This window comes from Camponotus vicinus, unplaced genomic scaffold, assembly GCF_025532165.1.
Source record: "Camponotus vicinus isolate PSW18456_S1 unplaced genomic scaffold, iyCamVici1.0 SCAF_14, whole genome shotgun sequence".
Taxonomy (NCBI): Eukaryota; Metazoa; Arthropoda; class Insecta; order Hymenoptera; family Formicidae; genus Camponotus; species Camponotus vicinus.
In genome coordinates, this window is record NW_028141950.1 from 5889007 (window position 1) to 5909428 (window position 20422).

General features: G+C 43.8%; 1 protein-coding gene across 4 annotated transcripts in view; it reads left to right on the top strand.

Annotated features, from left to right (window-relative positions):
• The window catches only part of LOC145964802 (uncharacterized), an 81583-nt gene that overhangs the window by 2438 nt on the left and 58723 nt on the right, over positions 1–20422 (top strand). For 3 of the 4 annotated variants that reach the window (XM_083087915.1, XM_083087913.1, XM_083087917.1), the window contains exons 2-3: positions 5338–5784; positions 17482–18726. In XM_083087915.1, coding sequence (XP_082944041.1) covers positions 5607–5784; positions 17482–18726 — 1423 coding nt within the window. In that variant the 5' untranslated portion in view covers positions 5338–5606. Of the gene's footprint in view, positions 1–3650; positions 3740–5337; positions 5785–17481; positions 18727–20422 lie in introns of those variants that run through there. The other variant, XM_083087914.1, reaches the window with a different exon arrangement.

Sequence of the window (20422 nt, forward strand, 5' to 3'; positions counted from 1 at the left end):
ACGCGTTCCACCGATTCGAGGATAATAAAATATCAATTCTCAGCTGGCGATAACCGTTTTACGTTCGTGCTGTCTAATATATTCATCTATACTAGACGCGTGTCAATATTTCGTCCTTGCTGTCACCGAGGGCAAAGAGACGCACACGTGATATGATGTACATTCCTTCCGATCCTCTTGAGTTAAAATTTTCTTTCCATTTTCATCTTCAAAGTTGTCCTGTTTATGAATTTTAGAGGATTTCTCTCTCGAGAAGTTTAATTCGCGTAGGATTCGAGCTTCTTAAGTGGCCAGTAAACAAATGTTTTTTCATTTATTGTCAGGAATTCTCGATAAAATTGTAGATTAAATGGTTTAATAAAAAAGGGTGCTCCGACTGATTGCATCAATGTTTAATTATTTTAGTTTTAAATATTTATTTAAATCAATTTAAATTAATTATATTTATTTATTTTGGCTTTATATTTTTATTTATTAACAAAGAAGGGTAAAGACAGAAAGACACATATTTACATTCAAGATAATGTTAATGCAATCTGGCCTTAAGGTATTAAAGGAGATATTGAATCGAAAGTAGGAGAAAAATTTTAAAAATCCAGCTTCGATCTCGAGCGTCCCGATTTTCGAAAAACATTTTTCCTTTCCTCATCTTCTTTTTTTCAATTCTAAAGGATCGTTCTAATCGAGCCTCTCGATTGTTTCACTCTCGAGCCGTCGGTCCCGACATTCGCTCTTTTCGGACTCGCGTCGAGGCGACGCCGATGACGTTTCTCGTGACAGTTCGTGCCACGATGACTCCGTTCCTCACCACCTCCCTTCGTTCGCTCGTTTTGGGTTTCTATCGCTACGTTTATCGCTATTAGAAACCATGTTTTGCGGTGAATCCGACTCGGACCCTGGGAAACGTCAGCGCGAGTCAAGTGTCGAGGACACGTGGCTGTTCAATTGTCATGTCTTTGGAAAGTTTTTCCAATTGTTATCGAATTATTGTTTATCGAAAACTGGCTGTTTATGCCTCTCTGATTGTCTCGAGATTCTTGACGAATAATTTCAATCCGAGGACAAGGATCATTTTTACTCAATGGAACTCTTTGCGAGACTGAAATGTCGTGAAAGCTAATAAAATGTTCTCGATGTATTCAAATGTGGAATCGCCCTTGTACTTTCAAGTCGCAAGGCCAGATCCGATCTGGTTCAACTAGTTCTAATCCTAGGACATTGGAACGCGATCAAGACACGGAGAGAGACACTGTCCTCCATCCTGTTGGAACGACATGTAGGCTAAAATAGAATTCCAATTATTGTCATCCGTTAATTTCCTCTTGTGTAGGTTCGACGTCGCCGGGCGTTTTGGAGGAGATTAACGAATTTCGATAAGATTAGCCGATCGCGATACGTGATCGGGAAACGCGCGCCGATGGAGTTTCGTCGGGAAGAGTGGACACAGTGATGTAACGCGGGATCCAGAGATAAGATTCGACGCGGCAGCCCTAGTACAATTGGCTCTCGAGGTCGTACTTTCGATAACTTGAATCCGAGCTCCGAAAAAAGAAACGTCAACGCAAACGTCAAATCACAGCTGTTGGCTCGGAAGAGGAAAACGCGCGATTATTTTTGCCCCTCGCGCGATATTTATAATTATCATGGCGTAGATTACGATATCACGAGGAAAGTCCAGCGAAAACTCGTTATGTCAAAGTACGAGTGAGATCATCTTTATCGCGCTAAACAAATATGAGCACATATACACATGTGTATATGAATAATACATGCTCGGTCGTTATTTCTTTGGCGGTTCAACGGACGCGTTCCAATTTTCTCGAACCTGTTCTCGTCATGGTCGTACATAATATTCACGATATGTGGACGATAAGTGGATCTAGGGAGCACACTTATCGCGCGATTTGCGCATAGAAAATTCCCAGAGTTTTTACTCTTTGGATCGTTCTTTCTCTCTCTCTCTCTCTCTTTCGTGGACGTCGAACATCGTAATATTTTTCGTTCTCGGGTAAAGTCTACGATTTATTTTTTGATTCGATTGGCCGCTTATCTAGCCCAGGGTTATCGCGATCATTATCAGATCGACGAGATTATCGGGCTCGCACGATCTGTCCGAGTGATCCGTCGAAAGTGCATATCGGTCAAAAGTCTGATTTCGATTATCTCGAGGAGGGGAGGGGAAACCAGGCGTGCGTGTCTCTTTTATTGGGAAATTTTTATTTGTCGCGGAAAATAAAAGAAAGGCGACAAATGGGCGGGAAACAAAGTCATCGCGAGGTATTTTCCCCTTTTTCCGATTTATTTTATTTTATTTTATTTTTTCGGAAAAGCGAGCAGGGAATATTCAAAAAAACAGCGGGAATATATATCTCCGCGGTAGTAAATATTTCGAGTGTATTAATGATTGGAACGACCGCGATAAAGTGAATGTATGTGCGGCTCGCGTGATTTATATCGCCGAAAAAAAAAAATATTATTCCGATCGTGAGATATCTCCCCCGTGAAAAGTAATCGCGAGCTCGTCTTGCGATCGTGTCGAGCGATACGGTTTGATTGATCTGTCCAAATTTAGTTATATCTATGATCGATCGATTTCGATGTTTTCGACGATAACCGCCCAAGTTGGGCGACAATCTGCGACGTCGATATCCTTCGATGGGCTCAATTAATGAACCATTTAATGGGCTTAATTATTAATATTGATTCTGCCGATTAAATTTGCACACTTTGTAAGAAAATATATTATATAAGCCCGAATATTCGAATATTCCAAGCCACGAATTGACGTCGTAGGAAAGATTGTCGATATTAAATTTACACGTTATAATTAATCGCCGACTGAACCGTCTCTCTCTCTCTCTGATATATAAAGTAAGTGTAATATATTTGCATAAGAAGTCGTATCGTATAATACATTATTAATAACGACAGGAAAATCTCGATGGCCGGGCAATCAAAATTAATCGGATATGCGTGTCACATTCCGTGGCGGTATCAATCTTATCGATACGTACGCTTTTTCGTGTATATCTTATCGCGCATTGTTTTCGAGTGCTTTATTTGCTCTGGCTCGAGTAATTTTTTTTTTTTTTTTTGCGTTAGCGCGAAACGAGGAAGAGAAAGAGGGAAGAATAGAGGAAAGATGCACATAATATTTGCGCGTGAAAAATCTTCTCCCCCCCCCCCCCCCTCCAGCGTTAAAGGCGTGTTGGGATTTTTACGCTTTTTGCAAGATTTAACGATTTATTACTTTTGCGACACTTGCATTTTCAATGCGACTCGTTAACCGGCCCCGGGAACCGGTTCCTCGAGAAAAATAATTTTCCATCCAGCGATCCGGCGATCTTTAATTCCCGCGATAATCGAAAAATTATCGATAAACTTTATTCCCTTTTTTTTCCCCCCCGGGAAGAGGAGAAGGAGATAGCTAGTGCGATATATCTGACATTTCCGAAAATTCTGTGCCCCTCGAGATAAGACTCGTTTCTCTCTTTCTTGGCGTCGTCCCTCTTCCTCTCGCGCCCCTCCATCTGGGGATTGGACCGACCTGTCCCGGTTACGTCATCGATGACCTTGATCGCCCACACAAGCCGATTGATAAATCATTTCGAGCACTTGATCGTCGATCGAGCGATACTCAGTATGTTCGCATTGAAGCGCTGATCAGGACCTAATTACCGTAGATCTCGTTGATCGATTATCGGATTTCGATTCGTCGCGCGTTAAGTCTTCTATTGCGGTAAGTCTGCTGCATTTATGTGTGTCTCTCCCCCGAGATTTTTATCGAGTCTCGGTTCTTTTCCCGAAAGTGCCGCGCTTTGATCGGAAAAGCCGTTCATGGAAATGGATCTAAAGACTTGACGCGTCGGGTTCGATATCAGAGATGTATCTTGATGTTCTGCTCGTCGAATCAAAATGATACAATATGCTTGATTATATTCCTGGTGTAAATTGAATTTAAGAGGATCTTAGTTTCACGTCAGATATCCTGAATATCGAGGCAACGTAAATTAAAGCGAGATAGAAGCACGTTAGAAAAAGAGTTTGTTTTTTTCTGATTACTTTTCAGCTGCATGAGATGTTGAAATAAGCTTCTTTTCTATTTTTTAGTTTAATTAACGCGAGTTTAAAATATCCCGAAACAAGATATTATGCAGCCTATTTTTTGGAGCACCGAGATATCCTGAATATCGAGGAAACGTAAATTAAAGCGAGATAGAAGCACGTTAGAAAAAGAGTTTGTTTTTTTCTGATTACTTTTCAGCTGCATGAGATGTTGAAATAAGCTTCTTTTCTATTTTTTAGTTTAATTAACGCGAGTTTAAAATATCCCGAAACAAGATATTATGCAGCCTATTTTTTGGAGCACCGAGATATCCTGAATATCGAGGAAACGTAAATTAAAGCGAGATAGAAGCACGTTAGAAAAAGAGTTTGTTTTTTTCTGATTACTTTTCAGCTGCATGAGATATTGAAATAAGCTTCTTTTCTATTTTTTAGTTTAATTAACGCGAGTTTAAAATATCCCGAAACAAGATATTATGCAGCCTATTTTTTGGAGTAACGAGATATCCTGAATATCGAGGAAACGTAAATTAAAGTGAGATAGAAGCACGTTAGAAAAAGAGTTTGTTTTTTTCTGATTACTTTTCAGCTGCACGAGATATTGAAATAAGCTTCTTTTCTATTTTTTAGTTTAATTAACGCGAGTTTAAAATATCCCGAAACGAAATATTATGCAGCCTATTTTTTGGAGCAACGAGAAAATGATTGCTCGCATTTTTAGCACGTTATTAATTAAAGCAACGCGCGAAGAGAGTCGAATAGATTAAAGTTGTTGAGTGTGCGACGATCTGAAGCGACGTCTCGAGATGGAGTCGACAACTGTTGCGTTTTTCCATCATTAATTGACGCGTGTGAAGATTCCTTTGGATTGTGCAAGTCGCCGTTGGCGATTTATTATGGTAGCTCCATCGACGTATCCGTCCTTCTCCTTTTCTCGCGTTTAAAACGCGCCTTAATACCATGTAAATCGCGAAATTATTCATAAAATCACGGCAGAGGAGTTATCGCGTTCGTCTAAAACGCACCAATTAACTTTCTCATTTAACTTTCCATCTGCTTATAATATAATATAACATCACGTCTCTTGATGAGTCTAAATCGATCGATCAAGCACCCCTCGATCAAGCACCCCTCATTAGATTCCTAAAGTAAATTTTGCATTCGCAGAGATTTCTTAAAGATAGACTTTTTTCAAACTTGCCTAGTCGCTCAGATTATTATTATCAAAGAAACAAAGATTTTCGAATTAACCTTGTTGGACGTGTTTTGCAGGGCGGAGACCGGCAAGAAGATTCCTTTGGTGATCCTCTCAGCAAATCAGACCAGGATTACCTATGATCCCGCTGGGCGTCGCGAGGACGACGGAAAAGGCAGAGAGGCGCTTCTGGCAGCGTTCCTAATCTTCCTGCCTCCCGTTCTCTTCTCTCTTTCTCTCTCTCTCTCTCCATCCCGCTCTCCACCCCCTCCTCCTCCTCCTTTCTCCTCACCTGCTCGCGTCCGTCTTCGACGAGAGGCGTCGGGACCTCGCGTTGGATCGCACTATGGACATGAGCAGCGAGTCGAGCACCGCTAGATGGTACGAGCCGCCCAGGTCGTCGCTGGAGCCGCCTTCGGGGGGCGCCGGGGTGGCCGGGGTGGTCGGCAACCCCGGCGACTACAGGGGTTACTACCCCCACGCCGGACCAACGGCGCATCACCCCACGGCCCACTACGCTCACAGTAAGTACACATGTCTTCTTTCATCTCTTCTGTTTTTTTTTTTATTTTCTTGAACCACCCTCGGCGGTTCCTCCCTCTCTCTCTTTTTTCGCGTTTGCCCTTCTGCTTTCGCGACGGTTCAACGACCGAGCGCTACCGGACGTTTCCTCTGAATAAGTCGGGATCCAGAGGAGCGAGCGCTCTCTTTATTTTTTTTCAACGAGGAAGATAATACGTATAATCTCGGGGCTAATTTATTATAAGCTTATCGATCCGAGTCCGCCTCGGTGATTCCGACGCGCGGAATCTCCAAGAAGCTCTCGATTATGGAGCCTGTCGCCTCGGAGGATTCTTGCCCTTCTTCGAAATATCGCAAATATTGATATCGTGGAGGGAAAAATCAGTGGGAAATATCGGGATACATTTTGACTCTTTGTGAGAGACGAGACGACTTCGCTAAATCTCAAACTACCCGAGCAACAAGGACAGCCGTTCCGCCCATCATCGCGTTTTCTCTCGCGTGTTTGACGACGCGGTTCAACGACCGTCGAACAGTCACCTTTCCAGAGTGAGAAGGAGAGGTGGACGGAGCACTCCTCATTAATTAGAATTTCTATATTTAATTAACGAGGCGTCTCCGAGGCTATCAGCGCCATCGAATGTCTCCCCTGATGCATCGCCATTTTGCTCATCTTTCCCCCCGCGACTCGAGAGGAGGAGAGAGATGCCTCGTCTTGATAATTAAATTTCTACCATGGTTGATAGCAGCGAAACATTGTACCACTGGGAGAGGCTCCAGAGGAAGGGAAGGGGCGAGAGGATTTTCTTGGCCAATTCACCCCGAATGCACTCGAAGCACTCTGCGTGTTCTGGAGCACGCAAGTGCGTGTCGTTAGCCACGTGCTGCCTTCTGTCACGCGTTGCCTTGCCTGACAAATGACTTTCCATTTCGAGCAACTCCCGCCGCCGCCCTTTTGCGCGAATGACAGCGAGAGGCAAAGAATATGGCCAGTCGAGCCTCGACGGATAAAGGACACACGCGGGAAACGTTTGATTGGTCGGCGCGTAAAAAAGAAGTCACGTTCCGGGGGATAAGCATAAGCGAACGACGTTTGACGTATGGCCGGCAGGAATAAAAAGGAAAATAAATAGCGAAGAAAAGGAGAGAATGGACAAAGTAAGCTTCGGCGAGAGCAAGTTGCAAAAGGATGTTTCGAGAGAGATCTTATCTCAGCAAATCGATAAATGAGAAAAAGCAGATGTATACTTGTTATTCGTGCGATAATAGTTTAACAAAGTAGGATTCTTGGGAATAAAATAAAAGACAATAAGCGAAAATACTTTAAATATTTCGAGAATATTTTTATTTTTATTTTTATTTTTGCTTTAAATATTTCGATAATATTTTTCTTTTTATTTTTGCTTTAAATATTTCGAGAATATTTTTATTTTTATTTTTGCTTTAAATATATTTCGATAATATTTTTATTTTTATCTTTATTTTAATTTTCATTTTATTTCTAATATTTTTATTTTTATTTTTATTTTAAATATTCTGCCAAAAAGAATTTGCTAAAGGTTTAAATATTCTCATTCGATGTACACTTGGCATTATTAATGATGCCACTTGCAGATCCAATAATAGTATCGCATTTAATTATTTATGCATCGATGATGTTGGCACAGGAATTATTTACATAATTAATATGTTTACTTATGTTCGTATATGCATATATATAATATATGTATATATTTATATACACACACATATGGATATATTAATTATGCAAATATTTCTTGAATCAACAGTCATGATGTAAAAATAATAAACGCGTCTGGCTATTATTGGCCCCAGAAACGTTCTTAAGGCGAGAAGACGTTAACGACGCCGAGTGTAAAATACATATAAACGAAATCGCGAGCAAATCGCTCCTCGAATTCTATATTTTCGAATAATTCACGACATCCCACGGAGAGGAAAAGAGAGGAGCGTCCTAAGCCGATGTGGTACATGTACCCTGAGATGTGTGTAATTTCGATAGCGCTCCTTCGGTTCCTCGCCGTTGGCCAAGCATGAAAAAGCGTAGTACGGATAGAATAGAGAAGGCGAAGAAAAGAGGAGCAGAAGGAAAAGAAGAAGAAATAAGCAGAGAAAGAGAGAGAGAGAAGGTGGACGTCGAGGTTTCGCGCTCTTCAAGACTTGGAGATCGGTGCCGGGAGGGCAACGGATGGTGGAGGAGGTGAGGGGGACGAGGGGGAAGAGAGGCAGGGGCTAAAAAGTGCGCGCGCGGAGCCAAGGAGGAAACACGATACAGCCGGGCCAGATCTTCGAGGCCGTGGAAGGCGATATCCCTGATTCGTGCCGACGCGCGCGGATCATACTCGGGCCTCTGTTAGCTCGTGGCCCTGAAAAAACGACGCCCCTAATCGGAATCAAGTCTACTCGGGGAGACGCGACGCGGAAAAAGCGCGGATGCTTGACTCGCGCGGCTCGGTCAATTCTTCTTCGACCGGGAAAGAGAGAGAGATAGGCATTTTTTACTTTGAATACAGCCTTTTGATGATCGTCGGCGAGTCTCTAGTCTCGTTTCGAGTTTTGACAGCCGAGAGTGGGGCGGAAAAGTGTGTTGACAGCTCGAGCGGTTGTCTCCAAAGTTGTTTTTCTTAATTACTTAATTGACGACAGCGTGGCGACAATTTAATTCGGAAACAATGGCGCACGCATAATTGGATTTGCATAAAGAAATGTAAATCCCTCTCTAGACATCGGGGTACCGGTGTAAGCATCTGTATACATGCGCGAGGAGAAAGCGGGTTGCCCCGAGTCGTTTAGCTCGCTGAGAGACCAATAGGACTAGGTCAGATTTTGATATTCGCGAGCCGCGCTTCAGCCGCGATATTTCTCTCCGACGATTTAATTATAGAACGATAGAGACAGGAGTCACGATTATATCCGAGATAGAAAAAGAGACAGAGAGAGAGAGAGAGAGAGACAGAAGGAAGGAGGTGGAGGAAGAGAAACGGGACAGCAATGTTGAAGAAAAAAAAAAAATAAACAAGATAGACGGACGGAGAGCGGGATGCATAATACACACAGTGGTTGCGGCACAGACAGGAAGGAAGCGCAGCCAACCGCGAAGCCCGCGGGGTCTGAGAGAGGTGCATACGTAATTGCGGGGCCACGCGGGAGGCGCTGCTTTTATAAGTTAGATCTCTTCCCTTCCCCTGCCCCTGCCTCTCTCTCTCTCTCTCTCTCTTTCTCTTTCTCTCTCTTCGTCCACGCTCCTGGTCTCTCGTACCCTCGTCGTGTCGCGCGATGACGTACGTACGGAGCCGAAGTAGCGTGTTGTCGGGGCCAAAGTGGCACGACTAACGCGTCGTTGCACCGGTGTGTGCAAAACGTGTGTGCAACCGCGACGTAGACACCGACCGACCGACCGAGCGACGCCATCTTGCGCAAATGCAGACGCCAGCCGAAGGCGGAGCCTCTCCCGAAGGGCCTCTCTCCCGTCGTTTCTCTATCACCGCATCTCTCTCTCTCTCTCTCTCTCTTTCTCTTTTCCCCCTTTTCATCGTCCTCTTGCCTTCTCTCTCTCTCTCCCCCTCGTTCTTTCCCAGTCTAGTTCACCGTGGCAGATGCAGCTTCACCGCGATCAATCTTCCTCCTCGTCGCCGGCGTCTCCCCCCCCCCCCCCCCCGGAACCTCCTCTCGCCGCAGCAGTTCCTCCGCTTCTCGCGTCCATTTCCCTTCTCTTCCCTTATTTAACGTCCTTTTTTTAAGTATCGATCTCGATTGATTAATCTCGTTGTTGAAAAATGTTGGAAGATTGACGATTGATTTCTCCCCCTCCCCCAGGATCTTCTCGCGGATCCGACTTGAGCGTTGAATTCCTCTGTAATACAGTTGGGAATTAAATTTCGCGGAATGAATTTGCGCTTACATTCTCTCGGGTCATTTGCTTTTCCACTCCGGCGTCTTACGTGATTGAGAAGGGGAGGGATCGCGCGAGGGGGGTGCGCGGAGAAATTACATGTTATTACGCGAAAGCTGCTGGGGGCGCTCGATGTGAAATGAGACGTTATTTTCTGCGGGAATTTCGTACCGGGATTATATTATAAGGACCGAGCTCCCGCTACAACAGGGGGTGAGGCGAGGGGGGGGGGAGGAACGGTCTCTCGAAACCCGTGGGATACTCTCGATCGGGCCTCGAAGTCTCCTGTCGATAGTTATTCGTGCGAGAATCGTTAACTCAGAATCAAAGTATCCCATACAGCACACAATATTGCAGCAATATTATTAATATTGTTGTAACATTGCAATAACATTGCAATATTGCTGCAATATTGCTGCAACATTGGAATAACATTGGAATATTGCTGCAACATTGCAATAACATTGCAATATTGCTGCAATATTGCAATAACATTTGCAATATTGCCGCGATATTGCTGCAATATTGCTGCAACATTTCAATAACATTGCAATATTGCCGCGATATTGCTGCAACATTGCAATAACATTGGAATATTGCTGCAATATTGCTACAACATTGCAATAACATTGCAATATTTCCGCAATATTGCTGCAACTTTTTGTGCTGTATGGGATTCTTCGAGTGAGAGAAACTGAAGCTTGTTACGAGTCTCCCTTTGGACGAAAAATGGAATACGATAACAATAATACGTTCGTTTGCACGCGTTAACGAGGCTGGCCACGTGTTTGCGCGAATGTATGTCTCAACCGAGACGATATTTTACGCATATATCGTTTCTTATTAACCACGCTAATTGGGTCTGAGTCGAGGAGGCTGCCGTTTGAGAAAGAGAAAGAGAGAAAATTACGACCACGAAGGCGAGCCTTCCTCTTGCTCTGCGTTTCCTCGTGGTTTTCTCCTTATTTACGACAACAATTAACAATGCTACGCTTCGAGGAAGCGCGATAACGCGCGTCTATCAACGCCGAGAATCGCTCGCGATAAAATACACCTTTCGAGGGAATCCTTCCTGGTTTCGTTTGATGGCCGCAGCCCTCTTCACGGCTGAAAAAAAGCTCGTAATTCTTCGCAGACGTAAGAATAATTAAAATTTCATAACGTCAGCTGGGGAGAGGCGTCTCTCTTTTCGCCTGGAAATTCCAGCTGTCAATTTCCAGCTCTCCATTTAACGATATCAACGCACACATCTGGATCTCGCGCCTCTCTTGAACTCGCTTGAGCTCAAAGAGACCCGAAACGGGACGCGACGTCGAAGGCAAATGGCCGGAAAATAAAGCGCGTCTCCCGTGACCAGACGGCGCTTTGAATCCTTTTGACCCTTTGAGATCCATCTCGCTCTCTCTTTCTATCCCGACACCTCGTCGCACAAAAGCGGAGCACGCTCTCTCAGGCGCGGTTAATTATTTGGAGTAGTCGCTTTGACGCGCGAGGGAGATCCATCCGCCAGATCAGCGCGGAATCAGATATTCGTCGACACCGAGTTCTCCATCAATCACGTGCATTTACTAATTATTCGTCATCCAGAGAGATGGATTTTTTTTTATGGGAACTTTTCTCTCCTCTTAGAATATATTTCGTTGAGGCCAGTGAAAAGTAACGTCAGAAGAGGCGACATCGATAAGCGAGCGATCTATGTATTTTATCTTTGTTTACTTAAATTTTGTTTGAGTAATAAATAGTTTTGAAATCGATATTTTATTGTCGTGTGAAATTAGTGGAGATAGAGAGAAAAAAAACAAGGTAAAAGTGACTGGTGAAGCGAACAAAAAAATTGATCAATTCTATAATAAAAGGAATAAAATTTGTATTTAATGATCTCGAATGATTTTTGCGCGAGATTTTTTAGAACTTTCGTTTTTCAATCTCGAGATGAAATTTTGCTATTATTTTAAACTTGAATTTTTTCACGTTTATAGAAAATTTGATAGGTTTTTTTACATAGAAATTGAGCTGCTACTTTGTAATAGATAGTAAATCAGCAATTTTTCACTTGGAGGTTTAAAATAGAAGCTTTCGACAAAATTACAACATGAATTCTTTTTTTAAAAGAGAGTATCTTGGTCAAAGTATCAAAATAAAATTGAAAACAATGATCGAAACTAGAAAACAAATTTTGATTTGAGATATTATTGCATTATTAATTATATTTTTCATTCTAATAATCAAGAAAAGGGGTGATTCTTATTTTGTAATAAATAATAAATAAATAATTTTTCCATTGGAGATCTAAAATATAAATTTTCGACAAAATTACAAGTTGTTTCTTTTTTAAAAGAGTATATCTTGTCTGCTCAAAGTATCAAAATAAACTAAACATTAGGTTGAATATTAAATTGATCAAAAATAAGGAAAAATTTTTGATGCTCGGGACATCGTTATCGCATTGTTGGTTATTACCTTTTATTCTAAAATTCAAAAGGAGGGAAGGGGATTAGTAGACGAGATTCTGGAAGCGTTTTTCTCGGCGAATTGGCCGTTTCGTCGGCTGGAAAATGCGGCTTTCGCGGCTTTCACTCGCCGCTTTGATCCTCGCCCATAACCATGGCACGTAGTAATATAAATGTAAATCGGGATCGCGAGACTTGCGTATCTCGGCCGCGTAATATGTCGCGGTTTTTCACGATGCGAAAGAAAAGAGAGGGAAAAAAAAGTAAAAAAATAATGTCGACAATATGTTTCGCAGGTGTGCCTGATAAACCTGATCTATTTCTCGTCGTCGATAATTGGTGCGCGTATCGCGATTACCATATTAATTTATTACCGGAATCGGTGTTGCTGTCTGTTTCTCTCGAGTCAAGTAAGCGTGGGTGTGGATCCGCTCCTGAATCATCTATGCTCGGCCGATCGAGTAAGCGATTAATCGAACCGATCTCCTCCGCCTTTCTGACGATATCGCTCACAATGTGATGAGGCGAATTTAACATACGCTAGAGAATCGAAAATTTGTTTCCATCTCAATTTTCAATCAGATATTTCATCTCTTGATATGTTATAATTAGTCTCAGATCATCTTTTTTAAATCTATTTTTGCCTATGATTTTTCTTTCTTAAATTTTAATTTTAATTTTAAATCTAACATTCATTTTTTGATATGTTAATTAATCTGAGATTATCCTCTTTTGAAATTATTTAATCTATAATTTTTGTGAGTTTTTTTTTTTAAATTTCTAACAATAAATGGAAAACTGTTATTGTCTTTGCTGTACAAAATGAATAGAGAATCAAAATTAGAAGAGAGAATTAAAATTATATAATATGAGATAATAATATGAGAGTCAAGATTTCTCTTCTACTTTTAAATTTCTAACAAAATGGAAGACAATAACAGTCTTTGCTATATAAAATAAAAAACTGAATAATTATCTCATATGCACAAAAAATAAGAGTTTGATTTCTATAGAAAGTCAAGATTAGATAAGAGAGTCTTTCTTCTCTACTTTTGATTTTAATTTTAAATCTAACATTCATTTTTTGATGTGTTAATTAATCTCAGATTATCCTCTTTTGAAATTATTTAATCTATAATTTTTGTGAAAGTTTGTTTTTAAATTTCTAACAATAAATGGAAAATTGTTTGTTTATTGCTTTTGGTATACAAAATAAAAGTTTGATTTCTGTAGAGAGTCGAGATTAGATAAGAGAATCAAAATCTTTCTCCCACTTTCGACCTCAATTTTGAATCCAACATTCATTTTAAAACTATTTAATCTATGATTGTTATGAAAGTTTCTCTCTTAAATTTCTGACAATAAATTGTGAAAACTGTTCGTTTATTGTTTTTGCTGTACAAAATAAAATCTCGATCTCTGTTATGCATATAAATCAAACTTATCGAAATCCCCTAGAATCCAAATAAACGTGAGAAAATCGAGGCAGTATCACGACAAAAATGCAAAAAAAAAATTTTTACAAACATTACCGGAGTAACTTTTTAAACTGGCGTTGCGTATTAGGGGGCAAAAAAAATGCGGTTAGAGAAGCGAACGCGTTATCTGCCGTCGTGCCGATCTCGCCACGATACAACAGTGACCGTATCCATGGATTTTTCATGAATATTCATGATACGCCGAGCGGGCATCTCGTTATAACCGGCGCGCGCAAAACCCTCGGCTATTATCTAGGAATCAGCCGGTCGGATAATATCGCGAGGAGGAGATACGCGACGCGTATATTTAATGACGCGGCTAACGGCGGAGCGAGAGGCGGAAAATGTATTTTCCGAGCGAAGATGGGGCGGGGGTGGGATAAGAGGGGGAGATCAAGAGACCGTCTCGGAGTCGAAGAAGCGATTCTCTCCCATCTCTTCGTCCTCCGATCGACTTTTAATCGCCAAGTCGAAATTTGATGCGGCGAGAGTAAAACGATCGTGAGGAAATCAATATCGTTAGCATAATATCGCCGTTAATATACGACATGGGCTGTATATTCGGTTGTAGCTCGCGTGGTGGGCGTCTCGTCGATCCCGAGGTCAGTATTTTTGGCCCGATGTCGCCTTAATAGTGCAAAGATAGATCCGATGATCGAGAGACAGAGATGTCATCTTGTTGGGATGAACGCTCTTTTGAATCCACGTGTTCTGGTCTCCTGTCAAGTTTTGGATTCGTTAATTGACATCAGTTTCATCAGATTTTTTTTGCGAAACCCTGCGACTAGGTGTACCATGACTAGATTTGTAAGATCCTATTCTAGACGACTCGAAAAATCATCGATATTCTTCGAGAATACGCGCAATGGGAGGAGCTCTTCAACAACCATATTGCCTGAACGCGCTCCTCGTTCCATGGCTGATCGGCGACTGCAGATAAAATTGCGGGGTCGACAGAAATATCGCGTCGAGATAAGCGAGAAAGAATTATGTCAGCACGTCTGTCAGGGTGGGACACGAGGGGGGAAGTAAGAGAGGGAGCGAGGAAAGAGAGCCGTCCCCCGGGGTGAGGGGAGGGCAAAAAAGCCTCGTGAAATCCCGTAAAAACGGCAGTCGCGAGGGAGGAAAGGTCGAGGGGGCGGAAAGCGCGATAAATATCGCATGAAGGTTTTTATTGCGTCGAGAGTGCGAAGTGGTTCCCTCTTCTTGGTTCCCGTCTGCTCATTTCTTGCCTTCTTCACCCCCGACCCCTCGCATACACTTTCTTTTCTCTCTCGTTGCTGCGAGAAGAAAAGACGACGAGCTTAATGCTCGTTTACATGAATTATGGGAAAAATTATTTGAAAGATTGAAAACTGGTTCTCTTCTTAACGTCGCACGTTTGGGACGATGAAAAGATGGCGGAATCGCGTTCCACGAGAGGCAGAGCATCGTTAATGAGAGATCGTTAATTCGCGGGAAGGGGTGGGGGTGCAACGAAATAGTCGGGGGATCCGAAAGCATAGAGCCTGTTTACTTTTCATCGCGGCTGCGCCGTGTGATGCAGCGGATCCAATTACAGACAGGCCATCGTTGGCTCCGATTAATTACAGAGCCGCAGCTGCTCGTCTCTCGCTGCCCGCTGTATTCGTAATATTGTGTTCGCGCCCCTCTAAATTTAGACGGCGGCCACTTTCCGCGAACCACCCAACGCCATCGTCGCCAATTTCTATAGTCATAAAAATTTTTATATATTATAGAAAAAAATTGATTATCAATTTTACATTTGCGTTAAAAAATCATGGAGTTTATATTCGACGTTCACCAAAATAGGGGGTGTCTATTCCCTGGAAAATCTAGATTTCTCAAGGGTTTCTTTTGTACCTTGAAAAATCAGGGAATTTTTTTGGAAATTTTATTGGGATTTTTTAAAATTCTTTCTGATCATTTTCTTTTTATATTATAAGCAGTCGAAGCAAGCGAAGCAAATTATGCTTTTAAAGTATATCACAAATATATATCTATTTTTGTTTATATATTTTTTATTAAATAATTTTTAGTGATGAAAGAAAATTAAAATTGTATGCAAATGAAAAATTATTTTACGAAAGTTATTCAGTTTTTTTTTAATTTAAAATCTAATCCTTAAAAAATTTAAGAGGCTTTGTATTTTTCGAAATTTATTTTAGAAAATCGTACCAAAGAATTTTCAAAACTAATCTCTTTATCTGGAATTTGAAACAAAAATATCTGAAAAATCACAGGGAATTTTCAGGGAATCTTTTTGCACAAGAGAGACACCCTGTAGAGGTATAAACGCGAGAGATGCGACGCTCTCTGAAATTAATGCCGTATTAATTAACAATTGGAGGGAGAGACAGGACGAGGCGCGGTTCGGTAAAACATCGTTCCCTCTTGTTATCAGCGTATGCCGTGAAGGTGGAGCGACGTCGGCGTTGTTGGCAAGAACCACTCGATATATCGATCGGCCGACCGGGCCGACCCACCCGTAAAGCCGGGTTTGCATGCATCGCATGTGCGCGCTCTGGCATTCGCTGGCAACAATGTGCATCCGCAAATTTGCACGGATATTAAGAACGCTGCACTTTCCTGGCGGCGAGAGAGATGGGGATCGGTTAATTAGATGGACCGACGTCCTCGTCGTCGTCGTCGTCGTCGTCGTCCACGTCGTGGTCGTGGTCGTCGTTGTAAGATAATAATCGAGGATAATTAATTTGATGCGTAATGAGCTCTCATTAATGACATAGGTGACCGTATCGTCGCAGGACGGTCGTAATTGCCCATTCATTTTTGTCCCACAAACGTCACTCTAATCTCGGATATCGTCGCGCCAGTTTTTTTTTTTTTTTTTACCGTTAATTATCTTCTCATTAAACGCAATTGTTTTTACGCTATTGCGTTTATTTTTACGACCATTGGCAGAGGAGTCGTCGTTCGTTGTTATTATTTCGTTAGGTACGTTGATCCCGACGCGATCCCACGAGTCCCTATCGAGCAACAGAAGATGCAAGTATCATCCGAAATCAAGTATATGCAGCTATTATAAAAAGTTGACGGCGAATCGTTATATAGTCTGCGAGTTTTGCACGCTACACGCGGTGTCCGATTCAAACTCGAACTGCAATTAACGTCAGACGAACGTTTCTCCGGCCCCGACACTTGACGCAGTCAAGTTTTCGATAAAACGAACGGAGCAACGCGAAGCCAGCCGTGCAATTTTGCACGCGAAGGAAAGACGCTCGTATAACGAAAGTAATATCGCTAATGAACGACTAATTACGCGTCCGAATCGCGATTCAAACTCGAGCAGGTATGTATCTCGCGTAGCTGGACAAGATGAAGAGGGAATCCTTCCGCGAGACCCCGCAACGAGCAAGTGGACCTTGCACTTAATTAAGACGTCCACCGCAATTAGAGTAGCCTTTACGATCGGTATAAAAGCCGATCGTTCAATCGGATTCTCGCGAAGGAACCGTTGCTAAGATGATGTCTAGACTCGCGGCTACCATTTCCAGATGATCGATTCCTGGAAGGAAGCGCGATCGCGCACCTGCTCGATCACTTGGCATCGCGCTTCGTACAAGACGGAGTCAATAAAAAGTATTTATCGCCGCGGTAATTGAAATCAGCCAATATGATCAGCGCTTTCAACGTCTGTTACATTTGTCTTGTTCGCGCTGCTTTCATTTGAAGAGTAAAAACCCCATTTGCATCGGAGTCGCGAGCGCCTGATGATTCCATCAGTGGTATTAGGACGTAGGAACTTATTACTTGTCGATAGAAATGCCTAGATCATAGATAACCCGTCGTGACATCATCCGACACCTAACGTCTCACGTGTTTGGTTCGCTTTTCCAGCGAGGATGTCGAGCAGCGGCGTGTCGAGCGGTCCGGTGAGCCAGGTCTGCCGGCCGCACTTTCACAGCTCGGTTCTCCACCCGTGGCTGTCCGGCAGCAGCGCCGACACCTCGAAGACGCCCTGGGGATTCCCCGCGACGACGGCGACCACGGGCGGCGCCGTGAGCGACGAGAAGCCGCAGAGCCCGCTGGGATCCTCGCTGCCGCCCACGAGCGGAAGTCTGTCGAGTCACGGTGGCGGCGGCGCCGGCCACCATCTCTTCTCCTTCCCGCCGACGCCGCCCAAGGACGCTACCCCCGACAGCATAACCGCCAGCACGACCTCCAGCTCGAACAACAACAACAACAACTCGACGAGCGCCAACAACAACAACAACAACAGCGGCAACCCTCTGTCCGGGTTGGGCGGCGGCGCCGCCAGCGAGTACCAGGCGGCGGTCGCCCACGCGGCGGTGATGGGCGCCTTCATGCATCATCAGGACGCGCTGAGCGCGTCCGGCGCCGGCTCGTGCGACATCAAGCCGACGGTGATGCTCGGCCACCATCACGGGGCGCCCTCGCCGCCCCATCAGCAGCACAACGGTTCCAACAACGGCGGCAACGGTCCCGGCACCAACGGCTCGTCCGCCGGCCAGGTGAAGCAGCGAGAAGGTAATAACCAATCCGGGAATGTGACGGGCAGCCAACAGGCGAGCACCACGCAGCAACAACAGCAGCAGGACGCGTATCAGAGCAACAACGGGGTGCCGGCCGGTGGCGGCGGCGGCGGCGGCGGTGGCGGCGGTGGCGGCGGTGGCACCTCAGCTGGCAACGGTAGCAGCAACGGCAGCAGCGGCGGCGGCCCGGTCTCGCCCTGCAGAGACAGTTACGCGGCCGCGGCCGCGGCCGCCGTCGCGGCGGCGGCCAACAGCCACCACGCCACTTCCGGTCCCCAGTACGACTCGGCCGCGAGCGCGTACAACATGTACCAGCATCTGCAGTACCCCGCCGCCACCCACCATCACCATCATCATCATCAGTCCGCCGCCGCGTCGTCCCACAATCCGCACAACGGCGGCGCGGTCGCCGGTATTTTCGGTCACCACGCCGCCGGGGCCGGCAACGCGGCCTCCGGCGGCGGCGGCTTGACCGGCGTCGCGGACTCGAAGCTGCTAGTCGGTCACGCGCACGGGAACACGCCGGGCTCGCCCTCCGCGCAGCAGCAGCAGCAGCAAAAGCCGAGGAACAAGTCGAGGACGTCCGCCGGTAAGCGGCACGCGCGTCTCTGTCACGGTTCTCTTTCTGTTATCTTCGTCCTTTGGGTTCCCCCGGGTCGTTTCCTTGGGTTTCTTTTTCCTCGGTTTCGTTTTTATCTTTCTGTTGCTAATATTCTTTCATGCGGGGAAAATGTCTTGGAAATTATTTTAAAAGCTCCCTTGGGTTCTGTGAAAATTTGAAGAGATATTTTAACTAATTTGTTTTTATTTAATATTTATCAAGCGGATTTTAAGACTTTTTTTTCACATATTTGGTTTATAAGATCTTTTTTATTTTTTAATATACGATCTGTGCTATTCGAGGGGTATGAATGATGAATGACATTTTTCCCGCGTCAAATTAATATTGGGATTTCCTTGTATTATTTATTATGCGTTTCTTTGCATCATTGTTTGCTTTCTTTAGTTTTGCTTCTTTGCACCGGCGTCGATTGTTAAAATTAAAGATACTCGTGTGTAAATTTCCAACAGTTTCATTTTCATTTAATTTTTGTGATTATATTGCACTATCGAGGAATCTGATTCATATCTCGTGAAATTTATTCAAATCAATGTACAAGAATCGACGCCAATGCACTTTCTTTCTAATTTTGAAACCTCTTCCACTCGTTTTACGTTCGATTAAATTTTTTATCAATTTCTTTTACTTTTATTTCACTTTTAAAAAGTAAATTCTTTTAGTTTCTCTTGAAAATCATTTTCGTTTCATCTGTATTTCCCTCCTCATTTAACGTCCAGTCGATATATCTCGCAAATATTTCGAGTAATTATCGTCCGGACGAACAAACAAATAGAGGAGAAAATACAGGTATTCTTGTTGCGTTTATTTTTGATTTTTTTTTAACCGTGAGTTTTCGGTGACGGTCGTCTTACGCTTAATCCACCCGTTTCTCTTTTTTTTCTTCGGTCGAGCAGTATCACAACAGTATCACAATAGCGAGAAAGAGAGGGAGGGAGGCACTGTGACTGTGATCTTTTTTGTATTTTGCCTCACTGATGTGTTTTTTGCGTGGCACCCACTCGAGAGAGCGAGCGCGAAGCACCACACCCGATTTTCGAGAGATGTGACACACAATATATATTATATATATCTCTATATGTATCCTTATCTATATAAATACACAGACACATTCACACATACACACAAAACATACATGCTGAAGAAGACGGAAGAAGAGCACAGGTTTTTTTTCGATGTGGTGTGGCTAGCGCTGCGTTTTTTGTTTTTGTCACGGCAAAGCTCCCTCTCAAAGAGTCCACGGAGACCATTTTTCGGCGAACAATTTTTTTCTCGTCTCGCGGATCGCGATTATCGCGGCGACGAGTTCTTCGGGGGAATTTTTTCCTCTTTTTTTTTTTCGCAAGAAATTGCGCGCGCGGCGACGCTCGTCGCGGACGGAGTCGCGAGGGGGAGGAAGAAGGTGGCGGGGAAATGAGAAACGGTTGAAAAATGCCGGATACGCTGATTGCGGTAATAATGGCCGGTTGCTTCGGGCAGCGTAGCGGCGCCGGCGGCGTGGTAAAAATCCCAATTCCGGGAACAATGGCCCCCGGCTTCGCGGCATGGAAGCCCGCTAATTGAATCGACTTACGACACACGTATACACACACACACGCACACGTACCCACACACGACAGCCGCCGCGCCGCGTCGGAGTCTCTCTTGAAAGAGGAAGCCAGACGGA